General features: G+C 38.2%; 1 protein-coding gene across 2 annotated transcripts in view; it reads left to right on the top strand.

Annotated features, from left to right (window-relative positions):
• Nucleotides 1-120: 120 nt before the first annotated feature.
• GALNT2 (polypeptide N-acetylgalactosaminyltransferase 2) overlaps nucleotides 121-20,782 on the top strand; it is a 120,632-nt gene continuing 99,970 nt past the window's right edge. Inside the window, exon 1 of one of the 2 annotated variants that reach the window (XR_003532022.1) lies at nucleotides 121-297. Coding sequence is in view for 1 of the 2 variants with exons in the window: in XM_027669932.1 (XP_027525733.1) it covers nucleotides 184-297 (114 nt within the window). In the remaining variant the exon portion in view is untranslated. The remainder of the gene's footprint in view (nucleotides 298-20,782) is intronic. The other variant, XM_027669932.1, reaches the window with a different exon arrangement.

Below are 20,782 nucleotides of genomic sequence, written 5' to 3'. Positions count from 1 at the left end.
CCATGGCGACGGCGGCGGGGCCGGCCCGCCCCCCGCGGGGCCGGGCGGCGCGGGATTGGTCGGGGGGCGGGCGTTCGCCCTCTGCCCCCTGACCCTGCGCGGCGGCGGCAGCAGCGGCAGGAGCGGAGGCGGCGGCTGCTGGCGGCCGTTTCCTGGTGGCCTGGCGGCGGCGCGGGAGGGAGGATGCGGCGCAGGTCTCGGCTGCTGCTCTGCTTCGCCTTCCTCTGGGTGCTGGGCATCGCCTACTACATGTACTCGGGCGGCAGCGCCGCGCTGGCCGGCGGCGGCGGGAGGAAGGTGAGAGCTCATCCCGGGGAAGGTGCGCCCGCTCCGTGCCCCGGCAGCGGGGCGGCTCGGGCCGGGCGGGGGCAGCGCTGCCCGGTGCTCCAGGGGCAGTGGAGCAGGGGCGGCGGGTGGGGGGAGGTCTCCTCACCGCCGCTCGCTTTCAGGCGGCGTGAAACTCCCCCGGGCTTCTCCTTCCCCCTTCCCGCCCGCCCTTCCCCAGCCCTCTTCCCGGAGGGAGATGGCTTCTTTGTGGACTTCAGACCGGTTTCAGCCCCGTCACGTCGCTCCCTATCCAACTGCGGCCGGCCACGTCCCGGGAACGGGGGAAGTTGGTGTGGGAGGGAAGGGCGGGGGGGCCCCGCCTGTCTCCGCTCCCCGTCTGCCCCTTCCTTCCTTCTTTCCCCCGCCGGAGTCGTTCGAGCTCGTGTTCCCACCTGGAGGACACGCCGAGGATCCGAGCTGCAAACGCATTTTCCCTTTAGATGCACAGCTGTTTCGTTTCTCCTTAGCACTGTGCCTTAAAGATACCGTTTTCTGACCGGTTTTGCAATATTCTGGGAAATAGCTGGATTTGTCACGTTTCATGGCTGTGGCGTGGAAGGTCTGTCTCTTTCTTCGTCTTGTAACAGCTCAGTTACTAATATTCAAGAAGTTGCCTGTGGACAGTGGAGGATTAATTTTTCGTTGTTCTGGCCACCAAGTTGTTAAGTAGACTTTTGAATGTGTTGTAGTAATTCATTGATCACGAGCACAGCTGGAAGTTGGGCACGTCATAGTTCACGTTTGTGTCAATCAAAACAATTGTTGTAGTGTGATGTGGGAACTGGCGACTTTATCCACTGTCTCTGCTTAGAAAAATAAGTGCTTTTTTCTTTAGTGGGCTTCCCCCCCCAAGATTAGCAAATCGAAGAGCTTTTAGAAACTATTGTTTAAACCTTCTGTTTTGGAGTAGAAAAGGTGAAAAAGCATCTCATAATTCTGTCATTTTTCGCAAAAAAAAAAAAAAGGAAGTGGAAAGAGGGCAAGTGAACAAAGTGTGCCACAGTTAAATGGTGTTATTCACTAATATAATGGCTGTCGTCTGTTAAATGAAAAGTAGTGTTTCTTAAGTCTGGCTCTGCATAAAAAGAGAAATATTTTCTTGTTGCTTTGATGCAGTTCGGTTCATCAATGTATGTATTCCCTCTAAAAGCCAGCTGATGTTCCTGTGGCAGATCATGGAAGCAAATACTTGATGGTTACTTGCGTGAGCAAGGGTCTAGATAATGAGTCACTGCTTGCTGATAATTGGCTCTCTGTTCTGATGTGTCCTGTTTTTTATTCTCTCTGTAGCTTAGGAATGAGTTCAACAGCAACTTTTGATGTAATATATTAAAGTAAGTGTTAAGTATGTATTGCCAGCTACAAGCTCTTGGTCCTTCGAAGTAGATACAGTAGCAGAAATAGATCAAGCATGTGATAAAAAGTAAGACAGTAGCCTAAAGCTTTTCTTGAAGAACGACTAGAATGTATTTAGAAAGTAAAAGCAATCTTAGGCTGCTGCTGCTGTATAATGGGATAAAGAAAAGCTATCAAGGCAAATGTATCTGTAGATAGGGAAATATATTTTTAACTCTTATGGTCTGTTTCATTTGAAGTTTCCAGACAAATTTGCAATTCTGTTCAATTCATTTTTACTGCTGGGGAAACTGCAGTGTGGGGGTAGTGATTTGCCCAAGGTCACCTAGAAGACTTGATGAGAATTAAATAGGAAAGAAGCCGGTTTTTCCATCTAAGAGTCTGGTACTTAATCTACTAGAACCTGTTGCTGTTTATTATTGATATTAGTAGCAGTTTTTATTATAGTTTTAAGAGATTAATGATCCTGATACTTGCTTTGGTAGTGTAATTTGGTATCATTCTGCACAAAATTTAGTAAACCTTACTGGTCTGGGTAACTGGTAAAGTTTAGTGAAGGTAATTTAAAGAAAATGAGACATTTTGTAGACCTGAGCTGAAGCTCAGTGTTCAGTTCAAAAATGAGAAAGTTTAAGGCTGTGGTAACGAAGAAAATAGGTACTGTGGCCACAAGTAACAAGTGGGGAAATTAACTATTATATGTGGATTGGTGATTTAGGATTCTATTTTCTGTCAGTGAAGCATAAAATTTAATCCTGGGCTTCGGCACAGGTTAGCAAGTGTATGTCGAAGATGATGTGTGTAATGTAATAGCTTTTGAATCTGAATAAAAGGCTTATTAACTTAGTGTCAGACACTAGTGTAAAGCAAAAAACACAAACTGTCTTAAACTTATGAGCAGAAACCCTGCTGTTGTAAATTTCTTGATGTGTATGACTTCATGTAGTCCTTATTACTTGCCCAGTATTTCAGTATAATGGAAACAGAAATTGCTTACAGAAGAACATAACTTTTAATAAATTGAAGTCTCTCCCGTGTTCAGTCTATAAAATTACAAAAGCCAGGAGGGGATAGTTCTTCATTTGTGCGAGTAAGTAATTTACATGTTAATTACAGATCTAGTTATACAAATAGAATGTGTTTTTTCATAAGGATGATCTTTTTTTTTTTTTCTGATACACAGGCCTAGTATGTTATCCAGACATACTGGACTTTTTTGATATGGCACCGAGTCCTGTGCTGTGTTGAACACCACCAATTCCCTTTTCCTTCAGTAGAGTTGAAGGTGTTTACCCTTTGCCAGGATTGTACCTGAGTAAGAGAAAGGAGCGATATTTTTTTTTTTTTTCCCCTTTGCCCTTCTTATTAGAGTAGTGTCAGAGTTAATCTAAGCTTCTACTTGTTTTGGTTCTCCATTTACAACCTTTCTAATGAGATCTGTGAAGCTATTTGGATGTTGCATTGTGTGGTACAGCCTTGATAAAGTTTTTAGCCCCTGTCAACAGTGGTGAAGTCCTCAGCTCTGTGTGCCGTGCTTTGGCCTGGTAGGAGCTGAGCAGGCATGAAAAAGGGTCTAAAACACACAAGGAAGAACCTGTGTCGTTGGTAAATGTTTAAATAATAATAACAAAAAAAAAAAAGGAGGAAGGTGCTAATGCTTCATTCTGTACCCAGGTGTAAAAACTGTAGTAGAAAGAGGTGATATCTTCCTTGCCAGGAATTTAGGGTGTGACAAGCTTTTTTTTTTTTTCTCTCTTTCCATTTCTTCTTGAGAAGAAGAAAAGGGTAGAATCAAAGCCTGTCATTCCAAATGGTCTTGAAGGGCACAGAAATGTCTTTTTTTTTTTTTTTTCCCCCCTTCTCCAGTGAATCTCCAGTAAAATTATTGTAAACATGAGAGAGCCATGTTCAGTTCACTCCTTTTCCAACTGGGTCACTGGGTTGTAGATTGGAAAGAGTGAGTCTGATTCACATGTCTAAAGGTTAGAGAAATAATTCTTATACAGATGGTGCGACATAGAAGAAAGCAAGCCCAACAGTTATGAGACTGAAAAAAATATAGGCTACTTTTGTGTTCACTTAATGTGTTTTATATTAAAAAACCTTTGGAGTGGAGACTGGAAGCTCACTTCTTTTCATGGATAAATTTCCTAACCTATAGCAGAAATGGTTCATGCTCTCTGCCTCAGACTTGCATGAAAATGGAGCAACTTCTGCAAGATGGTTAGAAAGCCAAAGTCATCCTGATGGTGTGATCCCCTCCTAAGACTGGTGCAAATTTGAATTTGTATATTGTCACACAGATTTTGAGTTCTTGAACCAGTAAGCTCTTGCACAATAGAGTGACTGAATTAAAATAAAAAAGAAATGTAAAAAAGAAAAACTAAACCCCACACCAAACCCAGCCAACCCCCCCAGCTGGTTTCTAAAGAACTCACTCTTCTGGGCATTAAGAAAGTAGCCCCATGTAATTGAGCCCTTCAGGCTGGACAGAGGAATGTCTGCATCTTGTTCAAAATGCCAAATGCTTTGCTGCTGCCAGGAGTGAAATCCTCTGAGGCATTCCCAGAAGGAGACCTGTAGGCAGAATGGGGATTTACCATTGAAAGCTGAGGCATCAAGAGAGGCCTGCTAGGTTAAGGCACATCTGAACCAAGGTTAGGAGCCTTCTGGATTTAAGTACCAGAGTGCTGACAAGCTTTTGTGTTTGTTACCATGTAAAGAATATCAGTTGGTTTTAAGTTGAACCTCTGTCGCCTCCCACCCTATCTAGAGGAGGAGGCTAAAACCAGTATTTCGCTAATAAGTGCTGGATAGCTTTCACCAATACTTCCTAAAACTAGAAACATCTTTCTTGTTTCATCAACTAGAAGCCTGTTACTTTCTTGGCTCACCGGATTTACTGGGTGTAATGGAGCGAATTGGAGAAATCTAATTTACGGCTAGTTGAGCCACAAGGAGGCAGGCTTTTCCTGTGGAACTGGTTAGTACCCTGTACATAGTGCTGGTTTTTCTTTCCATATTCTGGTTTTGTTTGTTTAGACTTTTTTCTTTATCTTGAAGCAGATTTTTGATAGGTGACTGTACTATGGAGCTAGCTGAGGTGAAATAAAGCCAAAGGTAAAAGGTGATGCTTCATCTCAAGTATGTGACTCGATCACTTTGAGTAAAGTAGGGAAAAAAGGAGCAAGTCTTGTAAGTTCTTGTTCTATAACGATAAAACTTTAGAAAAACTCCTTTCAGCATACACAAATCTTTCTTCTCCCACCCTTTTTTTTGAACCCTTGTACTATTTCAGTTACTATTAAATGAGGCTCTTATTGCCATTATACATAATGTCATGTATGGAGCTCTTGCTCTCTTTCTACTTAAACTAGAGTGTTAGTGTACCTAAGTTTATTTTTGAAGGTTTAAGTAAGGAGGAGAGGAAATACATCTTAACTTTAGATTCATTAATCTGTTTCTGTCAGAGAATGAAATTGTGGAGTGCAACTTGAGTGTTTCTCTCAGTATGGGAAGTAGAGCTTTTTTCAAGGGGGTTATAAGTAACCTCTCCAATTCTGGTGGCTTCTTTCATCTCAGGAAGGCATTGCCTGTTTTAATTTCTAAATATTAAGTTTACTTTGCTGCATCATTTTTAAATGTAACTTAAGTCCCCTATGTGATGTGACAGTAGATGTTATTTTATAATACATTGACCTTTAGACAAGTGAAGATATCAGAGGTTAAATTCAAAATATCATGTGTCCTTTGGCATTTACTTCCTAGAAGGTGCAAGGAGACAAGAAAGGATGTTCCTCCCTATAACAGGTAACAGTTTTTCTTAATAGATCTTTATTTTATACGATTCTGTAATAAATGGGAAAGAGATTAAATGCCCAGGCACTTCAATATCAAATCTGTCATTCTCTCACCAGAATGTAAAAATGTCATACATGTATATTTTCTTAATCTAACATGTCACTTAACAAATTTACTGTCTTGGCAATTCAGTCACTTATTTTTATGGATGACTTCATAAAACTTTGAGTGCAATGAAAAGACAGTTGTATGCAAATTATGTGCAGTCTGTTTATGTCTGTAGTTCTATATGGCTATTCTCTTTTCTTACCTTCTTTTTTGAAATGCTTCACTGAGGGATTTTTTTTGCACGTTGGTATGTCGGGACATTGACAAATTAGTTCTTTGCTAGAAGACTTGTGTTGTCTCCTGCAACCTGCCAGGTTAGAAACTGATGACTCTAACTTTGATACAGATGCTATTGCTCTTGGATTACTGTTAGGTGTTTGTTTCCTAAATGGAGGAGTAGAGCAGGGCTGTAGACAAAAGGGGCTGGGGAAGAAGAATGACTTCTTCAGTAGTTTCATTCAGAGTGGGGTAGTTAACCAGCTTTTTCCATAATTTTTCCCTTTTGTGTGAATTTTGTAGTAGTTTGCTGTGTTTCTCAGTGTTATTCCATTCCTGCTGTGGTTTGCTGCTATGATCTCTGTGTACGAAGGCTGTAAGTTGCAGTGATCTCCTTTAACAGATACAGTTTAAAAATTAGGTAGTTCACTAATTAATTGTGCGTGTGCCTTAGCTGTTCTGTCTTGTCCATCTTCTGATTTGAGGTGTATTGCAAATAAATGCCAGTCATTCTTTCCATGCGTTATAGATACTTCCCAAAATACAACATGAAAAGTAATACAATAGCACTTTTTTCTAATTTAGCAAAGGCATAATAGGACTTCATGTGAAGTAAAAAAATATTAAAGATCCATCTTAGTGGTAATTACTGAAATGAGATTGTTCTCACTTGGTCTTTAGACCAACCTAGAAAAAAAATATAAAACATTTAAACATATCTTAGCTTCATTCTTATTCTTCAAGATTACATGATCATTCCACATTTTTTCCTTAGAAATCTGATTCTTTTATCCTCTTTTGTCTTGCCTGTCCTTTTCCATTTCTCAGTGTTCTAGGTGTCCAAGTGCTTGTGTATATCTGATACTGTTTGGTTAAAATGATGGTATGTCAGATGAGAGATGTGATATTGTCTGCTGGAAAGCTGCTCACAATGATACTCTACTCCAAAATAGAAGAGAGACTTTTGTACTGGTACTGGGTACCCTTGTTGCATGCATAGGAGCTGTTTAAAAATAATTCCATCAGACAGCCTAGAAAATGGTTTTGCTTGGCTTTTGGTGGGCTACCTATAATTTATAAATAATTTAATATACAGTACTTTTGGTTAAGTTAAATCTGTTTGAAAAGAAAACATTGGGGCACAGTTGATCCTGTGAAGCTCAGGTGAAAAATGTAAGCTGCTAAAATGAAGTCAGTGCAAATGATTTGTTTGAGTTGATTTGATCCACTTAGTTTTCTTAAATAACCTCTGCTTTATAGGAGTTAAGCTGTAGTGGTACAAGTCAATACCAGTCAAGCCAGCTGGTGTACAAACAGTTTTTCAACTCCCTGGCCATGGGTAAAATTGTTACTAAATGTGATTTTTATTAGGACTTAGGAGAAGATGTGTATTGCTAATGTGTTGGCAATGCCATGTTTTGGCAATACATTTGAATTCTAAAAATGAATCTTCAGGAAGCAGTGAGGCATTTGCAATGTTTTCAGGAATATGGGTCTAAATGTCATTGCCCAAATATATCAGGGTAGTGTGGAAATGGAATATCAGTGTGGGTGTTACAGAAGGAAATGCTTAGCAGGTTGTTTTATTGCCATCATGTAATGCAAAGTGATGGTATCTTAAGCTGTATAAATTTTAAAACCTTGATGTAGTCTTTCATGCTGTTTGTTTTTAAATATGTAGAGTCTTCTCTTCTGCTTTTCCCTTTCATGTAAGCTTTCAAAAGAATAAGGGCTGCATTGAGGAGGGAAGAAGATAAAAAAAAAGTTAAATGTTCACATAAAAATAATTGGTTTATGTGTTTGGGACTTTGACGTCATGGCATAAGAGAGTCTATATAACCAGAAACGGAACCACTTAAAATTCCCTCTAAGTCCATAAGGTTCTTTCACAGAAAGCTTTGTCTGGTGAACCTTTCCTGCTAAGTGGAAGTGAAGATACTTAAATGGGTGGTGTTTTTTTAGTTTCCCTCCATTATCTGGAGAACCATAGAATATGCCAAGTTGGAAGGGACCCACAAGGATCATTGAGTCCAACTCCTGGCTCTGCCCAGGACCGTCCCCAAGAGTCACACCATGTGCCTGACAGTATCATCCAAAGGCTTCTTGAACTCTGTCAGGCTTGGTGCTGTGACCACTTCCCTGGAGAGCCTGTTCCAGTGCCCAACCACCCTCTGGGTGAAGAACCTTTTTCTAATATCCAACCTAAACCTCCCCTGATAGAACTTCAGGCCATTCCCTCAGGTCCTGTCACTTGTCACCACAGAGAAAAGATCAGTGCCTACCTCTCCTCTTCCCCTCACGAGGAAGTTGTAGACTGTGATGAGATCTCCCCTTGAATGAATTATTTTATGAAACCAATAAGTTACTGACATATACTAAGTAAATGTTTACTTATCATTCTCTTAAGTGTTCATTTGCCATGTAGTCTTATCATGAATTAATCAGTCATGTGGCAGTCGTTAATGATCAAGAAAGTGGAAAAAAATCAGCATCTGTTTTCTTTCTATAAACTGTGGCTGCTGTATCCCCTGTTGGAATGCAGTGTATTTTAAACTTCTATTTGGCTTTAAGGTAGGCATTTTATAATTTGTTTGTTTGTTTGTGTGTTTTTCTTGGTGCATATCACCTCCTGTTAAGAGTTGTTGTTCTTTTGCAGAAACAAAGTAACTTGTTAATATGACAGCCTTGCAGTGTTGCCTGTGCAAAGTACTATCAATGCTTTTTTTTCCCCTAGTTGACTTTTCATCTGTCTAAACTGTTTTATTTTTCCTACTATCCCTTTTTTATACACTAGTGTTGTTAATTGTTCAGAGTACCTTTATTGTCACTTAAACAAGTTAAAATATGCTTGTTCAAATAGCTCCATCCACTGACAGGAGCACATTAGTGTAAAGGGACTATGTGGACAGATGTTAGTTTTGAGCTTTGCTTATGAAATTCAAATGGGAAAGGAACAAGATAGTAAAAGAACAGCAAGTTTGAATTTTAGAGCATTCCATATATCCCTGAAATTGCTGTGTAGTGAACATCAAAGGCAATAACTTGGATTTGTCTTCTTTATAACTATGGTCTTGTATGGAAAAAAAGAGCCTATTGCAAAAGTTGCAAGTTCAGTTGTTAATAACTTTTCTGAAGTTGTAAAATTGTCAGAGAACCTGGGCACTTTATTAAGGGAAGCAGAGCATAACTAGAGGTTCTGCTGAGTTGAAGCATTATCAAAATGCAGTAGACTGCCTGTACTGAGTAACAGGTCTGCTTGAACAAAAGAACTTTAGCCAAGGAAAGACTACGCAAAGAATTGGCACGAAACTAATGCTATTGTGTACAAATTCTCAAAGCGCTATGACTTGATGAGAAGAAAATGTTTTCTCCTTGTATTAAGTTCCAAATGTTTAGCCACCCTGGAGATAATGAGCATAGCTGAAATTTGTTTTGGTTACTAAAATAAATTTTCTCTAGCTGTCCTTTTAGTTTATGAATGGTCAATAAGTATGGTTGTGTGTATATATGGATATATGCTTCAGTGACATGAAATGTTAAGGTTTTTAAATAGCTTGGCTTTCCTTTTTCTTTCTTAAGTGAAATGGAAAAGTCTGTTCACTCAAGTGCACTTTGGCTCTCTTAAGACCTTGGTAAGGAAAAGGAAAGTTTTCTTCTCATAAATTACTTCATTTGGTAGCAAACTGCTCCTGAGTAATGGTGAGCAGCCTCTATACTTATAGGTTGCATTGTTAACTGTTGGGAAACATCCCTATCACAAAACCTGTGCTGTGGTAGGTGTGCCTACCAAGAGTATAGGGAGGATGGAATTGCAGTATCTATCTGCTGGAGTGTGTTGCAAAATTGTGTATGTTGTCCACACAGTGTAATAAGTTCTTGTTAGGACTGGTTGCTTGTCTGCTGCTACAGTGGAATGTAAAAGTCCTTCTGGTTACTGTAGCAGACCATCCATCAACAGCAGCCTTCTTACTTTCTCCTGCATTATCTGTGTGGAGCAAACAGGGGCTGTTCTTTAGTGCTCTCACAACACAATGTGTTCCTTTGCCAATAGCCACTGAAATGAAGATGTGCTATGTCATTTAGCCTCCACAGATGTTGAACCGACTGTTCCACCATGTGGAATAGTTATAACCCATAAGCACTATGTTAGTGAATACTTTTTAAAGGTTTAATTAAGGAAATGTTCTTTTTTTTTGTTCCACTGACACAGCATGTAACTCTTTCAGTGTTCTCTGTAAGTACTGTGGGTGAACAGTAATTGTAGCAGGTGCCCTGAGGGCCCAGTGAGAAAGTTGGGGCTTGACTCTCACTTGGTGCTCTTCAAAGAACCATTCTTATTACCTCTTAAATTGATAGATATTGATCAAAGACCATGTCCCCACCCCATATGCTAAGCTGTATGCTTTCTGTTAATTACTACATCTTAAGGACTTGCAGGTCTTGATAGTTAAATAAAAAGGCATTTGGAGTCTGAAAGAAGTATTTCAACAAAAGGTAGTGGGCAGTAGGCTAGCAAGTATCAGCATTTCTTTGCATCCTTAGGTTTCATACTTAAAGTGCAAAAACTGGAGAAACTTGACTTCTCTGTACAGCAAAAAGTGTGTCTGAAGGCACTTTTTCGAGGAAGCTTTTTTTCTTTATAGCAGCATAACTGCAAGTGTTGTTTAGCCTGGTAGATTCTTAGTTGAAAGGTTGAACTGGTATCACAAGAGTTAGAGATATGTTAACTTACACTGATCAGAGGTGAAAAAATTTTTGAAGGACTTCTCCACAGTGACTGCCAGGTTTGTGAGAGACTTGGTAAAAACACGCTATGCCTTGTTAAGGTACAATTTTTCTGTTATGCCCGGTAATATCTGAGTATTTTCTAGCAAAAATAAGCAAGAGATTGATTTTTATGTTCATGTTAGCCTAGACCTAAAATACCTGTCTTTATACAAAGCAAAAGCTATTTGCTTAAAAATCCATTTCACTTACCTACTGAGATAACTAATGCAGATCATAGTGGTGTTCTAGGAAAAATGCTTCTCGCATCCTGGGAACAATAGTGAGAAAACCAAGATGTTAAAATCAACCTGCAATCATCTAATGCTTTCTCATGTGCTTGCAATTCCAGGAGCCAGAAACTTAGGCAAAACCTGAATTTATACACTTGGATTGTCCTGGAGTGTGACTTTCCAAATTTTTTTTTTCAGTTTGTCATTATTATTCCCTAAAGTTTGCAAATGTTTCAAGTTTGGTCGTGATTTTTCTTTTTTTTAGCTAAGCATGTAGAAAATACTTTTGATTCTTTCAGATAATATGTTTGCTAGGTTGTCTCTATATAAGAAATCTTTTTCTTGATAAACTTGGCTGTTATAAACACTGTTCAACAGTATTGGAAAGTCAGGTGAAAAGACCACTTGTTCAGGACACTTTTGAATGTAATTTGCATTATAGCCCTGTTTAGAGTCACGGTTCTAAAGTACCAAAGATTGAATGGTCATAACAGGTTATTTCTACACTATGAAATTAGAAAAGGGGTTTATTCCTAGTAGGATTTAGATATCTCTGTGTGAATGTTACCTGTGGTCATACAGTAGAAGTTCTCATGTGATTATCTCTTGGTGTGGCATTTTGCTCAAAACCAAACTTTTTCTGTATCTTGGTGAATTATATTAGATTATTGGGTTTTATGGATTAAATCTCAGTAATTGAATGGATTTAAAGAAATTATAATATCCCAAATTATACGTTGTATGGATGGGGTAGCTCAAGCTTTTCAGTCTTCAGCACTTAAATGTGATGGGACCTTATGCTGCTTGCTAAGCTTACTAGAATGGGTGATGGATGTGCCACAATAGCCAGACTTAGCAGTGAACCACATCTAGTGTCTAATCTTAGTGTGGTTGGTGTTGACCACTTCTGAAACCTCCAGTTCACGTATGTTCAGTCTGGTTTAGAATTGTGATATTCTAATGTTTATTTCCAAGAGCAGCTACAGCTCAGATGGCAGGCAACGGTTTGGAAATGTCATGGCATTTGTTCAAATTAATTGTGATTGTGCCTGTCACGTCATGATGTTATTATCCCAATTTCTGTGATAAATTTCCAGTGACAGATCTGGAAAATACGGAAGAAAATTGATGTAAAAACTTTCTTCTACTTCCTGAATGTTATGTATCCTGCAATGATTTTTTTAAAACTTGGAGAAATGTTCTTGGTGTATTTAAACAAACAAACAAAAAAAAAGGCAGGTTAGGGAAGTTGTTCAATGAATCTTGGAGTTGAGAAGTACTTTAGATGTTAATTCCTTGAAATGGATTACTATACCTGAACTGATTCCTTTTTCAGTTGTAAATTGCTTTGAAGATTTTTTTTTTTTTAAGGGGAATTTTACTGGAGTGATTTGGTAGAGTCTTGTGAAGACTTTAAAACCTACATGAAAAACATTAGGTTTAATGCACCCAGTTTGTGATGAAGGCAGTTCATAATATTGAATAAGCAAGGTGATGGATGTTAGCGGATGCGTGTCCTTGATAGTCATCCATGCCATCTTTTAAAAAAGATGTGACTGGTAGAGCTTATGGAAAACTGCTGTACGTAAAATGCCAATTTCTATTAAAATAGTCCATAGAAGTGCTGAAGTTCCTGGAGTTTTAGACTTGAAGCACTTGCTTCCGTATGCAAAACAAGTGTCTGTAGTTTGTTTCGATTATTACTACTTTTTGCTTGAGTCTTATATACCATCTTATTTTGAGTTTGTCCCTAATTCCCCTTAGCTGTGTTGCTTTGCTCTTGTACTGTCATAATGCTTTGTCAGAACATCCTGGCAAATGGTGGATTTTTTTTTTTTAAACATAATTAGGTAAGGCAGGTTTTTAGGTAGAGATTCTATTTTATTATACAGGTGAGGATAGATGTAGAACTTGTTTTGGCAAAATGGGGTGTGATTTTTGTTCTTTTTTTTTTTTTTCATTTAAAATGAAAGACAGCGGCCTCCTCGTTGACACTGATAGTTTGCTGCTATTTCTCCTACAATATTTGAGAAAATCTTTTTGCTTAGATATGTGAACTTTGCAGTAACACAGCTTGATATCTGCAGTTTCAAATGAGTTGAAGACATTTGTCTCCTTTTGTCTTCTGTAGACTAAAGCAATGCACTCCCTTTCCTGGAGGAAGGTGATAGAGAGGGAGTTAAATGATCAGTCTGGAAAACGTACTTTTACATAAGCATCTTATCAGTATGATTAAAAAGCTCTGTGATCAGCTAGGACTTGCAGATACCCACTTTCTAGCGCCGAATTGTTTTGTCAACTAATGGAAGAAAAGTCTCCAATGGGAGAGTTTTTGGAAGTATGTCAGTTGCTGTTCTGGCAACTGTGGGATGTTTTCATTTAGACTGTTCTCATGCTCTTACTGGCAGTAGGCTGTAGCAGCTGGGATGCCAGCATGTTTGCTTTCTTGGGACATGGTTTAGGCTTCTTTTTCAGGCTTATCAGTTTAAGACAATAATTGTATAGTAATTTTTTTCCCCTGAATTTGAATGGCTTTTTACCGTTATACAAGTAGTGAAGAAAATGGCAGTGGAATGATAGGAAGTGCAAGTACTCTCTTCCCTTCTAGTTTTGGAAGTTACAGTGGTTATTGCATGCCTAAATGCTATTATTTACCTCTAGTTCAATGACCAGGCACTTCATTCTTTTCTTCCACAGAATCACAGAATATTCTGAGTTGGAAGGGAGAAAACAAAGCTTTTCCAAGCTCTGCCAGTGAACAGCAGTGCTTGACAGTTACTGCAATGATATTAGCATGGATAGAACTACTGTTGAGATGGGAATTGACCCAATTATACTCTTTGAATAGGAGCATAATATGGTATGGGCTGTATTTCTACTATTCCTTTGAGTGCTAGCATGCATGAATGTGTGGTCTTAATTTGTCCACATAAACTTTAATTCCCTAAATACTTTAGCCTAGCCTAATCTATCTCACATGTAGCACCAGGTAGTTTTTCAGCTGTTAACTTGATTGTGCCTGTTTTTCTAGAAGAGCAGTTCTAGCTCTTATCATCTCATACTCATGGCTAGGCTTCTGGTGGCTAATGAGGCTCTTATAGTCCTTCAAATAATAGAGGTGACTTGTAGCATACTCTGCCCTCTTACTCCTTTGGGGACTGAATATGTACAGCAGAAGTTCTATTAGTTCTATTTCCCCAGTTTCTGTGCTGTGCTCTTTAGTTTGTATTCGAATCTCTAGCTGCTTTGCTCTTTATATCATAGTTGAAAAAAAGTACTAAATTGTGTACATAAATTGCATATTCTCTTTTCTCTGCAACAATAGAAAGCTACTGATACTGACACAGCAGTATTCCTGCCATACAATAAAGAATATGTGGTGAATACATCCTGGGAAATCTGCTGTCTAACCAGGAGCTTAAAAAGAGAAAGTTAGATGTACACTAGAAAGTTAGATGTTAGATTTTCCACTAACTAGAAATTTTATGATGTTAGATTTAAGCATTAAGTGATTGCATACTGGTAGAATATGAGAAAAAGCTCAATGTTTCTGTTTCAATAAGTAATTCAAACTAGGAACTGGCTGCTTTTGTTTCTCATGCCCATGCCCAATGTTTCTGTGGAGAAAGAAGGGCTGCAGGAATGGAGTAATTTTAATAGTGTCTGGCACACACCGACATTTTACTTATGTTCTGCAACAGGAAAAGGGAAAGGTAATTATGCAGGCTGCTACTTGGTTTTAAAAGGCTTAGTATCGGTTGTACATGATTTTCATCAGTTGCCAACAAAGCGTTCTGTGTAAGAAAAGGAAGAAACAGGTTGAAGATAAACTGCAGGTCATAAAGCAAAAAAAGGTATTTTAAAGAAGTGTAGCCTTTTACTTCCCTATCTTCTATCTCAGAAAATCATCACAAGCCCTAAGAGAACAAATGTGTTTTTCACTAATCTTACCGTTAGTATAAAACGCTGCCTGTATAATCTACTCTCTGCATGAAAGTCAAATCCAGTTGAAGTGAAGAAAATCTGGGGAGAATACCATTCTGCAGAGTTGGGGTTTTTTTGGTTGATGTTTATTTGTACTAGTAGTAACAATATATAATTTTAATTATCCTATTACATTCTCTTAGCTTTGAGTTTTACAAAACAATAAATAGTCTCTGTGCTAAGAATAACAAAGTAGTTGTAGACTGAGCTGTTCAGTATACCTGTTTACTAAGTTTATTTGCAGATGAAAGCAATTATTTCCCATTAAGAGCAAATATGAATGGAAAGCTGTTCTCTTCATGTTTGTTCTGTTGTTTGGGCTGTTGTATCCCTCTAGTTGACCTTTGGTCACTTCTTGACGACTTGACTGATTTATTTCTTTTTCAGTCACATTTGGATTTTAATGATAACAATTGGGTTTTTTCATGGACTGTCAGCTCCCTTCAGATTTGCATTAGCAAAGAAAGAGGCTTCTAGAAACGGAATCCACATCTGTCGTGGTACTAAGATGGCTTTTTTGGTAGCTATAAAGTATGTCATATATAGAGAGAAATTAATTATGTTGTGTATGGGTGTTCAAAACTAAGAAAAAAATATACTAGTCATGGTGTGTCATCCTAGGATGCCAGCTGATTTTGATTGTACCCACTTTTGATGGATACATTTTAAAAAAGGTTTCAAATTGCAGTAATCTTTAAAAATCTGGGTTTTCTGCAGCCGCAAATTGTGCTTCAAAAACTGTTGGAAATACTTAGCTGGCTGAGAGGACCCACAAGTGAAGTTACAGCTTGAACTGTGGCAAAACTAAGGTATTGAAAATCTCTTTAGAGAAGGCACAGTTTACTCTGTAACCATCACTGTGATTACAGCTATTGAAATACTGGGTTTAGGTTATCTATAAAGCTAGAATACATGTCATTTTTTTGCATTGATGGCTGTTTGAGAACTCACAGTAAGTTTTGACAGGTAGTGAATTAGATCCTGGTGAACATGGAATGCCTGTGGCCCCACTGCATTCAGTGCCTCTCTGTGGTATGGAACAGTTGGCGTTGAACTTGTTTTTTTAGTCTTCCTTTCTTCTTGGGCCATCGCTCCTGCTAATGAGTGGCGCTGGCTATAAAGGTGTCAATGCCTATCTTAATGTTCTACAACTTCAGCATATTTCAAAATAGATCAGAAGGTGTTTTGAGAGGCAATCTGTAATTATAAAAGAGAGGTGAAAGTGACAACTTAGTTTATTAAAGGGATTGGGTATCTACAAATTTTATCTCGTTTGCTATTTTTGCAATATGGTTTTCAAACTTTACTTCAGTGGTAGGCTTGGGCTGTTCATTGGGAGAAGCTTTTTATTTTACAGCAGTGTTCGTTTGCCAAGGCTCTATTTTGCATCTGTCTTGTTAGAGATACACTAGTTCTAAATGTGTTGCATATTCAACATCCCTCTCTGTCCACCTTTGTTTCTTAAAACAAAACCCATCTTGTCATGTTGCTGTAAAAGAAATTGGAATGGAGTTTTCTACTATTCCAACAAGAAATAATGAGCACCATTTTTCCAAAATATTTTTACCATTTGATGTAAGCATGCTATTTTACTTTATAAACTGTTTGCATTGAATGTAAGTGGAAAGTATTATGTCTTATAAATAAAGGCTAATTTAATCTGCTTCTGATATTTTTACCGTTGTACTGTTTACAATTTAAGACTTCTTAAATATGCTGGAGTTGTTTCTATTTGAGAATAGCAAAATATGTGATTCCTTCTTTCATATCACCATTTATTCTGGGTTGCAGTTTGAAGCAACAGTCATATTGGAGCCTTTGGTTTTCTACATGGGGCTGCAGACCAACACCTTATTTTCTACATCTTGGGTTGTTAAACAGCTGTAGTTGAACATGCGTTCCAAACCAGAGAAATGTTAACCTGAAATGTCACAAGGATAGGACTTTATAATAATTTACTCTACAAAGGACTGAAGACGTAGAGTAAAATCCATGTGGTCAGGTCATTTGTACTTTATTTTTGTCTGTGGGAGGAAATACACCGTTACTGAACTATTTTATGGCATAATACTATGACCATATGGTCATGATTAATGCATAAGTGTGCTTAATTAAAAATTTGACAGTCCTTTTTTTTTTTTTCCTCTTTTTGTTCTCCTCGTTGTATGCTGTTAACTAAGAGGAATGAAATCTTAATCTACACTATTATTTTCCTTGACAGTTACAGAAAGTGATAACCTTTGGGAGACCAAGTAGCTCCCAAGAGTCCTTGTAGAAACATGTTGTTCTATATAAAAAGTCTTCTGCAGAACCTGAACAGCATCTTCCACATACAGTTGTCATTTTAAAAGAAAATCTCGGTGCGTAGCCAATGCTTGAAATTCAACAAAGGTTTAGTAAGCTTTCTTTGAATCATTTTACAGAAGTGTGCAGAGGCTACCAAATGTAAAAGTTAAAATGAATGCTTATTTTCAACATGTTACTGAAAAACATTCAGTTCTGTGTTCAGATGATTAGTTCATTTCTCTACCAAGAAGCATCAGAGCCTTTCTGGCTCTGATCCAGAAAGGGAGCTTTGATTGAGTTTATAAAGATCACTGAGTAGGTTCTCTTCCTATGCTGATTGGCTTTCTTTGCATCAGGTAACTGTGTTGTCCCTCTGACTTTTCTACTTTCTCCCTTCCAGCTGATACTAGACTGCTGCAAATAAGTAGCTGTGTAGTTCCTTTCTCACAAAGTTTTTTCTGAGTATCTTCCTACAAAGTTATGCTATTTTGTTGTTCCAGGTTTTAAAGCATTTAGCTGCCAGTAGGAGTTACCTCTTTCACAGTAGTGCTTTTTCTGATGCAAGCCATACGTGTAGGCACTGACTTAGAGAAAACAGAGTTTTTGACTGTTGATGTTTTTGACCCTCAGCACAGACTAGTGCACTCTGAGGAGGGAATTACGTAAAGCATTGCCATAAAACAAGGATAATTTTTTTCCCCTCTTGGTTAGGGTGAATCCTCAAATCAGTGTGAAAGGGGGAAGTTCAGAAATAAATTAAAATAACACAATTGCTTTGCTGCTGGAGGGAAAGTGTGACACAATGCTATGCTGATGGTAACCAGAACTCAAGGAATATAACAGTCTTAAAAAAAATCCCAGTTCTTCTGGGTGAGACTGTGTGTGTTGGGTGGTAGAAGAGTGGATGGCAGTACTTCAGTTTGCTGCAACATGCAATTTTATGTTTCAGACTGATCTTGGGTATGAATTTATATCAAATTTTTGAATGAAGGTTAACTTAAAGATGTCTTCACAAGGACATTTTGAAAAACACTTTCTGCCAGATCTGGATTTGTTTTCATTGTGGGCTTTCTTTTCCCAAAGAAATCTGCTCTAGTAGCAGTCTTGGAGTCTGTGTTTGTGTGGCATGGCATATCTCCAAAGGCTTGGAAATTTGTTTTTGAAGAGTGGTGATGTAGCTATTTCTTTATTCTTGTTGCATACAAAATCAACCATCTTTGTTCTGCGCATTCTAACATATTCATTCCATGAAATAGATACAGCCCTCAGTATTTTTCCTTGAAACTTGCCTTGCCTTTTTAACATTGTCAATTGCTTGGCTTGAAGGACTGGATTTCAAACCCATGAGTTTGTATTTACTGAGAGGGATATAAAAATTAACACTTCTGCTTTTCACATCTGGCATTTGTCCATAGCAGGTACTGATGACAAGAGTACAGTATGTGAGCTGCAGAGAAATATACTCTATTGGTGCCGATGATAAACACATATGTATGGGTAGAAATTACCACAATGCAGAAACCCCCTCAAATTCAGCCTTTGAAGCTGTATATCAACAGCTAGATTCAGAAGTTGAAACATTATAATAAGTGGATGAGAGTGGTTTCTGGATTTTAAAATTTTAACATTTTTGGTTGTAAGCAATACTGTTGGACTTTGGTGAAGCCAGTATTTGTCTGATGTAAGATAAAAGAAATCCATTTTTTGGCTTTTTTAACAGCAATATACAGGAATTCTTGCCTGCCATTGCTCCCTTTAACCATATGACTGCTCTTAGGGGTTTTTTGTCAGTCTAGTGTGGTTTTCCAATGGAAAGGTCAAGTTTTTCAAGCAGTCTTCCTTTCACATTACCATAGTAGTAGTATTGTCATACTGTTGAGTAGCTTGTTTTCCCATTAGGAAGTAAGCCTTACGAAGTACTGCATGACCACTTATCTGTTAAATCAGTGAATAAGTGGTCTCAATTTCTGCAGAAAACAAATAAACTGACATAATTATTTTGTTAAGGGCCAGATTTTAAATATGCCCAATTCACTGTAATAACTGATAGACTAATTCAGTATTGGCCACTTCTGTAGAATGCTCATCTGCTAGCCTCCGACCATGGGTGGAATGGTCCTTGTCTTGAAGTTTTGGGAAATGGGACACTTAATTTTCAAGCTGTCACAAACTCCAAAGGCAGTCATTCTGGAAAAAATGTTTCAAACCCCAAAGCTTTCTAATTCTGCACAAACTTTCATGGAAGCTTTTTATAAAGAAGAAAAAGCAAGTTTTCCTTTTTCTATTTTGGAATTTAATTTCTCAGGAACTGCATGTATTGAGGGGAGTGGAATTCTTGTGTTGAACACAGAATTGGTGCTCCTTTGTTTAATAAATCAATGGTTATCATAGTTTTAACTGTTGTTACTTTTTTTAGAAGAGCTTTTTAATTTTTGACAACTTTTAAGAGACTGAGAGTTTTGACTTTATTTAAATTTGTCTTTACTCAATGTTCTCCTTTAAGCAGTAAGAACTGTTATTTGTCCGTGTGTGATATGTCTGAATGAAGTTTTTCATTTGGATGCCCTTATCCAGCCCCCAATATTGTTATTCCCCTAAATCTCCTTCCTCTCCTATTTGAGGTAGATTGAATTTGTTTCCTTTTAGCAGATTTTTAGCTATAAATCTTTGTGGCTTTTCCTGTAGAGAAGGAAGAACATAAGGAGAAGAGTCTGAAGAGCAGTGTCACTGAATTAAAAAGGAAGTCTGATGTTGGACTTTAGCTAATTTTCCTAGCATGTCTTGCTCAGACAGCTGTGCATGACAGTATGTTTTTACAGGCAGCTATGAAGATGTCTTCTTTGAGAGGTGGAAGTATGACAGTGTTGTAGACAAAATACGTAGCAGCACAGGGTAGAAAGGAGACTCTGGAAGCAACAAGAATGTTTGGCTATTTGTTTTCAAGTCAAGCATATGACTATAGCACTTCATTCATCTGTGCTCAGTGTGGTGGGTTAACCTTAACTGGCCACAGGGTGCCTACCAAGCTGCTCTATCACTCCACTCCCTGTCTTCATTAGGATGGGGAGAAAATATAATGAATAGTTTGTGGGTTGAAATAAGGACACTTCAAAAAGATCACTGAACAATTACTGTCATTGGCAAAACAAATTCATCTTAAGGAAATTAATTTATTTCTGCTTAATAGATTAGGATAGTGAGAAATGAGAACAAAAACAAAAACCACTTTTCTCTGCCCCTCCCTTCTTTTCAGGCTCAACTTCATTCCTGACTCTTCTACCTCCTCCTTTCCTTTTGTCATGTGAAAGTTCTGTAAATCTCAATTGTTTTTTAATTTTCTGCTTGTTCAACTCTCTCAGTGAGTAGAAACTCATGGCATAACTTAATGTGGAAAGGTAGTAAGGCAAGGGAGTGAACAATTCCAGTCCATAGTTTGTAGGCACATTTACAGTGTAGTAAAATGTGCCAGCTTGTCTTAAACACAGGAATTATGAGTGAGGATAAGGGGCTTTTGTATCATTAATAGCATGACCACGGACCTCTAACAATTTTATACATTTTTGTTGCAGATGCTATCATCATGTGTTAAAACATGTAGATTGCTGAATAAAACAGCAGTAATTATCAGTAAGTGTGTGTGTGTGTAGAATCTAAACAGGTGTGTTCACTGCCACATTTTGAGGAAATAGGTGTTCACTGCCACATTT

This window comes from Corapipo altera, unplaced genomic scaffold (assembly GCF_003945725.1).
Source record: "Corapipo altera isolate COAL_440 unplaced genomic scaffold, ASM394572v1 2b, whole genome shotgun sequence".
Lineage (NCBI taxonomy): Eukaryota > Metazoa > Chordata > Aves > Passeriformes > Pipridae > Corapipo > Corapipo altera.
This window is presented reverse-complemented; position numbering and strand designations above follow the sequence as displayed.